At 35.5% G+C, this 11,841-nt stretch overlaps 1 protein-coding gene across 2 annotated transcripts; it reads right to left on the bottom strand.

Moving 5' to 3' along the window:
- Positions 1-1,169: 1,169 nt before the first annotated feature.
- LOC137747477 (kinesin-like protein KIN-14E) lies at positions 1,170-9,633 on the bottom strand. Of its 2 annotated transcripts, XM_068487591.1 has the most exons (24): positions 9,377-9,633; positions 8,884-9,141; positions 8,513-8,585; positions 8,168-8,299; positions 7,845-8,086; positions 7,384-7,711; positions 6,686-6,785; positions 6,421-6,602; positions 6,037-6,152; positions 5,811-5,913; positions 5,452-5,604; positions 5,212-5,358; positions 4,902-5,102; positions 4,657-4,821; positions 4,482-4,586; positions 4,250-4,390; positions 3,934-4,128; positions 3,534-3,660; positions 3,230-3,432; positions 2,931-3,113; positions 2,524-2,619; positions 2,138-2,335; positions 1,737-2,008; positions 1,170-1,621 (listed from the first exon to the last, which is right to left on the bottom strand). In XM_068487591.1, exons 2-24 carry the CDS (start codon positions 9,048-9,050, stop codon positions 1,432-1,434), a joined length of 3,819 nt encoding a protein of 1,272 aa, XP_068343692.1. In that variant the 5' UTR covers positions 9,051-9,141; positions 9,377-9,633; the 3' UTR covers positions 1,170-1,431. The 2 variants fall into 2 exon arrangements, with proteins under 2 accessions (XP_068343692.1, XP_068343693.1); XM_068487592.1 differs by lacking the exons at positions 8,513-8,585; positions 9,377-9,633 and having other exon boundaries at positions 8,884-9,006.
- Between the last annotated feature and the right edge of the window lie 2,208 nt (positions 9,634-11,841).

Here is an 11,841-nt window from a genome sequence, read left to right as displayed (position 1 = left end):
CATTTACTTTGAAGTACATATATAGCTAAAGGGGATTAAAATCATTATCCTCTTCGAATATTTTCTGGGTTAAGTGAGATGCTTTGAACGTCAATAATGTTAGGCATACCAAATTTTGTGACAAGCCTAATATTTGGATGTTCACAGAAACTTCTCTGAGAATATCTATTTAGCAAATTAGATAAAAAGGTTTAGTAGAATGTATGATGAGAAAATAGCAGAAAATTATAAAAATATCAACTAAGCTTGATAAAAGATATAATTTATAATTAAGTTCGATAAGAATTCAATTGAAGTTTTTTTTTTTCTTGTACAAATTCAGAGAGGAAGATTCGAACTTAAAACCTACGAGATAAATACTACAAATGCTTTGATCTTGTTTTCTGGGTTTAACATAGGCTAAAGGCAGGATGATATATGCCACCTAAACTTGCCATATACATATCAGATTAGCAAGGGGTGCGTAGGTAGGAGTGCAAGGGCTCCATCAGCTTTCAATTTTCTGGAGAGTTTGAACTTGCTAACTCTATAGACTCGTTTTGTAATGTTTTTAAACACCTGAAAGCAGTTTTAAATAAAATATTTTTAGAACCAAATCTTAGTAAAAATGCAATTTAATTATGGAAAAGCACTTGAAGTGCTTTATGCTAAAAGCACACGTTGCTTTTAGAACACAAAAATATTTTATCTAAAAGAGCCTTCAGTCATTTAAAAGCACTTGTCAAACGAGCTCTAGAACATTTGTAAACAAAAGCGATGTAGAGACGAGGGTGATCCTAATCCACGAGTGCCGGCGGAGCTTCCATCGCCTCCTCCTTTGGCCCGGAGAAAAATGGACAGCCTCCCATTGCTCCACGCCTTGGTATAAAACTATCAGCAACACGGTGTTATTAAATAGCATTATTATTGTAGAAAATAGTCACGTAATACCTGAGCAAAGTCTCCAAGACTGACAAAGGGGAGTGCCAGGGCAAAAGATGAACAGGCACAAGGGCACCAGATTTGTTCGTCACTCCTGCAACTGTCTTTTTTTTTTTTTTTTTTTTTTTTTTTTTTTTTCATTTCACTTTGTGTTGGCTGGGATAAAATCTGAGGGACTGTACTTTCTTTGACGCAAAAACATGGAGAAAACAAGCATGAAAGACAAGGACGAAATTTCGATCTCCAGATACAAATAAAATCAAGAGTATGTCATATATACACACCTTCCACACTGTACAACTTATATCCTCCTAACCCGGTTACAACCTTTTTTCATCACAACACAATGAGAAAAAGAGAGTATCAACTAGAACACAGAACCAAATCGAATGCTCGCTCGATGTGGTCTACCCTGCCGAAACCCTAAAGCTTACATTCCAAAATTCAGCCTAAACTTGTAATGCTAGAATTTCCAACTACAAGTTTCGCCAATCTAGTTTCTGCGAAAAGTTACATGGAATGGCGGCCATCTCTATCTTTCACTGGTCGCTCATCCTGAATTTCTTCCAAATCTTCGTCGTCTCCTCTCTTGCCTGCTTGTTCTTTCCAATATGCAACCAACTTCTTCAGCCGCATGATTTCTTTTGAAGAAACGTTTTTGCTTGGATCATTCACGATTGATCGGACTCTTGATGCATACCTGAATTTAGCATAAAGGTGTGAAATTACAGTAGTCATTACCTTTTGGGAGAAACATTAAGAGTCAAATTATTTGAAATTAGAAAAAGTAAATAATAAAGAGAAGTGTGACATACATTAGAGAATTGTACGTCTCGTCCACATTTGATTCAGCAGGAGAAACGTTTACAAACATAAGCGTCTTTGCGTTACCACCAAGTGAATCACTCATTAGCATCGTTAACTTATGGTTCCTGTACGGTATGTGTTGACCACCGGAAGATAAAGAACTAATAACATCCCCAAGTGCTGAAAGCGATTTGTTGATGCTTTGCGCTTCTTTAAGTTGACTACCTGAAGAGCCCGACTTCTTTATTCTTTCCGAACCAGCAAGATCCACAAAACTTAGCTACACATGATTATGTAAAAGAAAGATATTAATGAATATAATTTCCAAACAAATATTCAACTAGACCTGAAGTGAATGCAAACCAATGTGCATCACCTTAATTATTTATTTTGAAATATATTAATATACCTTTCCTCGTGCAACAGATTGGGTTTGAAGGTTGGTACTTTCGATGACAACAGAAACTATGAGGTGTGATCTTGAACTTTCATCGTTCATCTGAGTTCCAGCAGTGTGCCTTCGTTCAGAACCTCTTTGAATGACACTTTTCAGTTCGTCATGTGATGAAATTGAGAGAACTGTTACATTCTCAACTGAGACCATACCCTAACATTACAAAATCAACCATTGAGCGACCTTAAAGATGTGATACTAATCAACAGATCAGAATAAAAAAAATTAAATAACATGAATTAAGGATCAAATGTGATTAACCAAAAATACTCTTCACAGTCTAATAAAAAAACACTGGCCTCGTAGAATTACAAAGTATTACAGACATGTGAAGAAATTACCTTTGAATCTTTCTTGATCTCCAATTTCAAACGCTTGGCATTTTTCGGTAAGAGAAGGTCTACAAGTGTATCTTGATACAACTCCAACATGTATGCCTGCGTAAAAAATATTTACTCATTACCATTACCAAGTAGTAATTGAAAAAAAACCATTACCAAAAGCCTAAACAACAATGAATGTAATTCGTATATTTCTTAGGGTGTTAAACTATATATGATAAGACTTCTTGCCCATCTTGTATTTTTTTCCCATTTTCTTCTATTTATATGGGACGTTGTACTTACTGTATAGAAGTTTCCCATGTTCATAGGAAACGAAAGCAATTAACAATCTTATCTTGCTCTTGCAAGGGTTTTAAGTGGCGACCACTATTATTGTTCAATGTACAGAACCAACAAGATAATACCTTTAATGAAAATGAGAATTTGTTGTTCTCTCGCCTCAATATTTTAAACAACTCTGCAGTAGCTCGTGAAGTAAGTCCAGGATTAGTTTCTGAACCGTATATGGTATATGTCTTTCCGGAACCGGTTTGCCCATATGCAAATATGCACACATTATACCCATCAACTGCAGATTGTACCAAATACTGCATTACGTGCACGTAAAAAAAACATGTTAGAAATGATTTACAAATGTATATTCATAGCAATTAAAAAAATTAGATCTCTTTCGATGAAACCATTTAATACAAAAAAACCTTACCCTTGTATCTTCAAAGACATCCTCTTGGGTGGCATTACCATCGAATACACGATCATACATATGTTGTTTCAATTTGTCATCTTTCCATGGATGTTCAATTGTGAACTCATCTACACTTTTAACTGTATCTCTTTCCTTTTCAGTAATTTCTTTTTCACTCAAGGGTCTCAATCGACAGAAGACTCTAATCTTGCCTTTCATATCTGAAAAGTACATAGAATGGAAAAAATATCACGTCAGGGATACTAAAGGGACAGAACAAAAGTCTTACTTAAATATTGCAAAGATTTCAAGGAATGACAACCTTCTATAGTATTAAAATATCGCTTCCTTAAAAGTTGTTCTTCCTTGTAAAGCACTTCCATCTCAGCTAGCTGAGCTCCTTGCATCCTCAAGATGGCAGCAGTTTGCTCGTTCTTTCTATCAATGTCCTGAAATCAAACATGAATTTGTTGGCAATGTTTACCATTTTTGGAACCTTGTACATAAAATAAGAGAGTTTTAACAAAAAGCCCATGGTACTGTTCACTTTAACGAAAAATCACATTTTTACACTAAAAAGTCAATCCTGGTACTATTCACTTTACCCTTTATTTTGTCCTTATCATTAAAACTCAAAGTTTTCAAGCCCTTTTCATTGGTTTTCATATAAAATAAATACAACAAATGAAAGAAAACGCTTTATTATAGAACAGGACCATTACCTCTTTCATTTCTCTCAGTTCCTCCAATTCCTTTAAGCTACTTTGTAATTCAGCAACCTCAGAGTTTTTGGTGGCAAGAGTTGACTTAAGACCTGCTAATTCTTGGTTAACTCCTTCAAGCTTCTTTTCAAGTTCAAACACTTGAAGTTTTAACGCTCTGCGCTCTTGCTCAAACTTTTTCCCGACAGAATCAATCTACATAATGAACACTCACTAAGATATTTGATTCTTCTATTGGGCACCAGAAACAAAGACATTACAATCATGAAAAAAGAAACAACGAACCAACACCAAATTAAGATGTCAAGGGAATTACCTCAACAGATTTAGTCTTTTCGAGGCCAGAAAGTCTTTGCTCCAATGATATTTTTTCATCAGATAGTCTCCTTATAGTTTTTTCTTTTGCTAACAATTCCTCACCACGAAGCTTTATCTCGTCTTCGAGCTTCTGCAATGCCTGTGTAAGATATTGTTTTCAAAATCCCTTGTGCCTTATCATAAACCACTTGATAGAACCAACTTAAAATGTATTTTCATAAAAAACTTACGTGGTTAATTCCACCAACTTGCTGTGTTTTGTTATTTTTCTCTGCCAATTGATTACCCAAGTTTTGCAGCCTTGCTTCCAAGCTTTTTTTCTCTAGCAGCGCAGCCTAATAGATTTGAGAATCCAGTTAGAATATTTAAAGCACATTGAGTGCAAATACAATTAGTCACACTGACCTGAAGTGCCATATCCTTTTCATCACACAATGATCTAAGCCTATCATGATCACATCTAACTTCTGTCAGGTTTTGCTTCTCAGATGCCAAGGATTGCGTCAAACTTTCTATTTCTTCTTGCATGTTTGCTTCTTGTTTTTGCTTTTCACGGAATTCTTCCAGCAACTGAATTAACATAGTTTCATTCAACCACCAGGTAATAGCAGTAATCAACAATTCAGCATGTTAAAGTCTTATTTTCTTACTTGATCAGCATTCCTCTGAGACTCTTCAACAGCTTTTGACAAATCCTGTATACGTTTTTCATAAACTTCATCATCAGAGGGCTTAACATTGTTAGAAAGATCTCCGTTTGTTGAACCACTAGCAGCAGGCCGAGCTTTAGAGTAGCGCCTCAACATGACATCATTTATGTGTGTTTGAAGAGCAACACAAATTTCTTCACCCTGCATGGAAAGGAGAAATGCACATAAGTCAAAGAAACTTTAGTGAAGAGGCCTAAAAACCTCAAAAACAATGTATCAACAAACAGAAAAGTTAGAGAGGTGCCAAAACCTGCTTAGTTTCAAATTGGAAAATGTGAAGAACACCTGCAACTCTCATCTTAAAGAAAACAGCAGTATTGCTACTACCAAATTGCATTATGTCTCTTAGCTCAGCTGAATGTAGATATTCCTTTGGAACTGGACGGAAAAAATGAACCTGTGGAATGTGATATCATAATGTCAATACAACGTTAAAACACGGTGCGCACACACACATATATTATATTTGTATATAAAGTTATAAACTCACCCCTCTTTTGTTGATGCCCAAAATAATTTTCCCTGGAAGAAGTCCAATGGGATCATCAATCTTGCGAACACTAAAGAAGACTGAATTCCCATAAGGAAGTTGTCTCAGTATTCTCAAAAATTGTTGTCTTGCATCATCTTTTGTCAAATTTTCCTACAATACAACAGCAATGTCTTATATCAAAAGTATTATCTCCTTCAAAATAAAGACATATGATTGAGGATGCATGCACAAGGAGTCACAGACAACCAAATCAGATAACAAATTTGTATTTCTTTTTAAAAGTAACTCTACATAAGAACTCGTGCAACAGATTTCCATGCATATCAACTTAAAGTTTTACCACTCTGGTAACTTACCATTGAATGGTAACGAGAAAGAATATCAAACTCCCACTCTCGTTTTGCTCGTGTGATTGCGATTTGTCTGGGTAGGAAGCGTTCCAAAAGCAAATTCCAGTCACTGAAAAATATTAACCTCAAGTTAAGATAGAAAGACCAACTATAAACGTGACATGCTCTAAAACAATAACAGATAACAAAAAGCCAAATAAACTATGGAACAAAAAGGTAGCAAGAAACTGACGTGCATGATTCAGGATTGCGCAGAAATCCGATGTCAACCAAGATTTGCAATGCAGACAGCTGGGCAGCATCATCTCTTCCAACAGGATAATTTCCCAGTATATAATCATGTTGCAACTATAACATAACAACATATAAACAAACTTTGGAGGTTAATCGCAATAGTCTAATACTACTGTAGAAGTTAATCATCAAGATAGAAATCATTATGTTCACAAATTCAACTTGAGCTCTTGAAAGCAACGTTTACCTTGGTGTCATTCAAAAAGCCATGTCAAAACAACAGGTCAACAAACAATGCTCAATTTCTTTTTTAATGAGCATCACAAAAGAAAAACAACAAAGGATTAGGAAGCTTAGTAATACTTTTATTGAGATTACGCACCTGAACGTAGGACAACTGCACAAACATTGGATCTGTGACAGCTTCATCCGACTCCCGAAACAGCTTTTTCTTAAATGTCAGCTTGCAATGCAATATTTCTCCTTTACTTCGATCCTTTGCGGCCTTGAGTTCTGCTAATAGATCCCCGATGTACTTGTTGTCATCTAACCCAATATACTCCTCTGTGTGACAAGAAAATGCATATCAGATAATGTTCAGTGAACCCTAACATAGGAAACCACAAGGAAGAAAAATAAAAGAATACCATTTCCAGGATCAGGTGATTTGGAGCCAGTTACAACTTTACGGCATTCAAACAGACTAAAGCTAGAAAGAGCTGAGAGTTTAATTACCCCTGCAAGTTCCTGAAAGCGACACGGAAAACTATCAAAAACATAATCAAGAAGACAGATGTATGACAGAACAAGAATAAAGAAACTTTTAACAGTAAAAAACTGGGGCATATTATTATTACAATCCTATGAGTACTTAAAGGTGATGGATCGTAATTGCAAATCACAAATATAAACTAAACAGATTCAGTGGCAAAAGACCTTGTGAGTTAGACAAGTCAGCAACACAACTGTGGTTACTCATCATACTGGATAATTCAGAGTCATTATGCCATAGTCAGAAGTAATGACTTAAAAAAAGGTCCAAGTTATTAAGCGATTGAAACAAAATTTCTTAAATATCAGTACTTCAAATGTGTGTCAAATACACCCAGTATATTGCTACTGTATCTGTATCACCCTAAATATTTACTTTACCAGAAAGTTGTTTGCTTAAAATTTGAATTTTGTGATGACCTACCAAAGCAAAGGCTTGCCAGTTGCCACTATGTTTGACCGTATGGCACATGTAATTCTGCTTTGCATATTCAACTCTTTATTTTTGTGATATTTTGTCCTTTTACTCTTTGGTACCCAAACAGATAGTGCACATTAAAGTTGATAAGCCTACCTCAACAGCATCAGCCACTGTTGTTGCCATTTCATATGTGATTTCTTCAAAGGTTTCATCCAAGAAAAACACAATTGTAGTTAGCTTTCGACCAGTTAAAAGCGCTTCAATCTCCTCGCGGCCTGGTATTGTATGCCTAGGACCAGCCTTTACAGAACGCTTCAAGGCATTTAATGTATTAATTGCTAGAACTCGAACCTCAGAGTCAATATTCACACCATGTGCTACATTGTGGACATACTCGGACAAATACCCCCCAATGTCCTTGCTCGGAGGCATAGAGGATGAACACAGATACATTAATTCCCATGCTTTGATCAAATATTGCCTGTTATAACAAAACCAATTAAGTCAAGTCATGGAGCATAGAATTGACAATAGTTTACCACTGCCTTTTACACACCCAAATCTTATCTATCATAGAAACAAAACACTATGACTGAAAAGAAAACGATGCATACTTATCGGGATTATTTCTTGTTTGTTTTGAAATCTGAACAAAAAGTTCATCCCGAAGCTCTGTCCGCTTCAAGGTTTGCTTAAACATCTTTCCAACAAGCTCTATCCGTTCATCTAAGCTTGCTGGAGTAACTCGATCATCAGATGAATCAACTCCCATGTACTTCAAAATGATTTGGAACAGTTTCATTGCCCGGCTTACCAGGTCACTATTGATTTTCAGTAATGATGTAGGTATTGGATCCTGTAAAAGCACATAATTTAGCTCTTCAAGAGTTTTATAGTTTAATAAATAGAAGTTTTATGAAACATAGCATGTAGTTACCTTTTGGTAGCACAGCATATCCTCAAAAGTGAACCTCTCTCGGGGTTGTGGACCAACGGATTTTTTTGTAAAGAATCCACGTTTTCCAGCGGACTGAATCTGTTTCTGCATCAACCTCAAAAATCCTTCTACCTATTTTCAAAAGAAAATAAATTATATAAAGAACATAACGACTGTTGATTGCCCTAAAACAATGAGCAATAAATATTATATGTATTCGAGTAATTTAATTTCTGGAACAAAAAAGACTACAAAGGAGAATGACCACCGAAATGTATGCTTGTACATGTTGTGTAGGTGTGTGTGAGCATATCCCGTTGATTATTAGAGAATATATGCTCCTACCTGAAATCTATCAATCAAGGGTATTGCACCAGCAAGTTCTGCTGGGATGTCCATGGACAAGGTCCTTGGTGTTCTGCAATTAACAAGTGGAGAAAATGCTGACAGTCAAAGGCAATACGACGTCATAACAAGTAAACTGCTATCCGCTTATCAGCTTTGCAAACCAGAATGTTGAAGAACCCACCTTTTTTATTGTACCATTATGAATTAGACATCATGACCGATTTCAAATCACAATTTTACAACCAGAGATAATATGTCATGCCTCACTCTAGATTATGCTTCCAAATAAAACAGGTAAGCGGAACAATGAAGGCATTCAAAGCGCAATTCAAAGACACGGGTTAAGAGGAACATGCGAGTGAACATACTGCGGTGCCAAGCTGGAGCTGTCACTGTCATAATCATCCCCATTGGCAAATGCAGCAGCAGCAGAGCTGTGTAAAGGAGTTGTATTCCCATTGCCATTGCTAGAGCTAAAAGAAGACCTACTTGTTCTAACACTTTGCGCCATTGACGGGTGCAGGTCCATTGTCATTTCAGTGCAACCCCCACAGACAGACACGCACACACATACTTTCCAGAACCAGCTTCAGTTCCTCAAATCATTCAGGTACGAGGTTATCTTCCTTAAATTCAGAACAACACAAAAACAAATGCAACAAAAAACCAAGTAAAAAACACATTCATACGAAACGTTACACAATCAGAACATAATCTGTTCATCCTAATAATTTCCAGAAACCTCCAAAAACCAAAAAATAAACACATAAAGCCGACAATTTCGATGGTAAGGAGCAGCATCAAGCCACAAACGACCAAACCCAGAGAATAAAAAGCCTCAAAAATAAAAAAAGCTCCAACCTTGATGAAATTATTGCCTGCCTGCAATTGGGTCTTTGGATTTTGCCTCTGAGGGGATAACAGATCGAGAGACAGAACGAACAGACAACAAAAAAGCCCAGAAAAAATCAAATGTAATATGACATTCATAAATCGATTAAACAGGGAAGAAGAAGGTCTCTTTCTCTCTGACACTGACCTCTGCAAACATGAACGATCGGAGAGAGGAGAGAGAGAGAGAGAGAGAGAGAGAGATCTGAGCTACAAAGATAACCCGGACACACCACTGCTTCCAGTGAAAAGCAGAGAGAATCACGGGACTATTATAAATGACAAAGGGCACTTACGTAAATTCAGCAAACATTTATTTTTTTAAAGCTTTTGCTTTTTTTATTGCGCGTTCGGTACGACTTTGTGTGCATTTCAATCCTTCGAGTTTTCCGAGCGCGAAATGACCATTATATCCTCGTACCTCTACTCATTTGTAATTCGAATTTTTCGTTTTTTTTCCCGAGGAGGAGGGTGTTTTTATTGGTACGATGTATATAAAATTTGAAAATGTATGGAAGGGTATTATTGTAATTTGGAGAGTGTCCTGGGACGGGAGGGAGATGCCCCCCAAACTTTGGGCCTTCCACCCGCTAAAGCTTGTACTTGTGGGAAGTTTTTTGGTGATGGGCCCATCCCATCTAACTTTATCCTTACAAGTTTCCTACTTTAGAAGCCAACAATTTCACTTTTGTTTATGGTTTTACTTAAAATTTACAAAAAAGGAGAGAAAAAATAACTATAATATCTTTTGTTGAAGCTCAATTAGTACCTACAAATTTGGATGTGATTCTAATTTGTAAATGATTTTGATTTTGTTTGCCCATTTTTAATGTCCAAGCATAATTCACAATCTAACAATATAACGTCACATGTTAATATCTTTGAGTCTTCCTTATCGCGAAATGGTTGATTATTGTGACTTATCCATCAGCTGGTCATCTTATATATATATATATAAATATTCATTGTAAACCAAAATCCTATGAAATTACCGGTTTAACCCTCTAATTAAAATAGAACATGAAAAAGAAATATGGGGCAAAAATGTTATTTCACACAATCAAATTTTGCTGTTTTTTTTTTTCAAAACCTCACATACATGTAATCCTAACAAATCTTTAATTTAAAAAAATAATAAAAAATAAAAAATAAAAACTTCCCACTCTCACATTCTCTATCACTCTCTTTCTCTCTTCCTCTCTCTCTCTTCCTCTCTCCTTTTATTTCAAAAACAAAAATAAAAATTATTCTCACACATTTTGTGTGTGCCCATATGCTAGTGTGTGTGTGTGTATGATAAGACATTGTTTAATCATAACATTCTCAATTAGGACTACATTAACTTAGTATTTTGTAGTTTTTAAAAGATTCTTCTACCAATTTAAAACTTAGTAATTTGAAACTTTAGTTGTGGTTTTAATAACAATTTCATCATGTTCAAGTTCAATTAGTACTACATGTTTGGACATGATTTCACTTTTAAATGATCATGATTATATTTTTGCCTTTGGAGATTGGTTCAAATAGATTTAGAGTCTAACATCATAACAAGTTAAGTATCTAATAACACAATATCGTTATAATCATAACATTTACAGTCATACGTATTTTTGTCAATTTTTACCGCCTTACAAATCTACCAATTAAAAAAATGTCATATTTACCCTTTGTCAATGTCAAAAGTATAGGAACACCCCATGTCTTAGAAGGTAAGAAAATTCTCAAGTCATGCCATGTCCCATCGGGAGCCTGCATTTCAAACAAGGAAATTGGGTCCCTGTTTATTATATTTTTACAAAAATGGATATTCAAAGTATCTTGCTTTGCTATATAGAAATGCCCCTAATGTCAAGAAGCCGGCATTGCCGGCAAGCATGCCAAATGTAGAAGAAGAGTTTAATACAACTCACGAGTATTGCCACTTGATTGACTTAGCAACACAAATTTGGATATATGAATTTATTGCTTAATTAATTAGATTTACGTTTTTTTCATATGACAACTACGTAGTAACCAAGTGATCAAGAAATGCATGGTCACTCAATTTTAATTTTAATCTCAGCTCTCAACGACAAATCTAAAGTTGGATGATCATAAATTTTTAGTTACCAAACGAAAAGTAAAAACGAAACTCTTCTGTATAAATGTCATAAATGACAGAAATAAACAATAATAACCCAGAAAGTAGAACAAGTCAAGGAGCTTAAATTGCTATAAATGAAATCATGAGAAAGTTGAGAAGTGGGTACGTCTCACAAACAAATGGGCCTAATGAGAACAACCAAGTAAAAGCAACCAACTGCACTCCATCTACATCAAATTATTTATAGCAGCAGGTGAAAAGAGGGTCCATTTTCTGCTTCTTTGGACAAATTGCCCTCCAACAATGATGGTACCTTTTAATTTAAGCAAACCCTAATCATCACATTTTGGAA

This window comes from Pyrus communis, chromosome 10, assembly GCF_963583255.1.
Source record: "Pyrus communis chromosome 10, drPyrComm1.1, whole genome shotgun sequence".
NCBI lineage: Eukaryota > Viridiplantae > Streptophyta > Magnoliopsida > Rosales > Rosaceae > Pyrus > Pyrus communis.
This window is presented reverse-complemented; position numbering and strand designations above follow the sequence as displayed.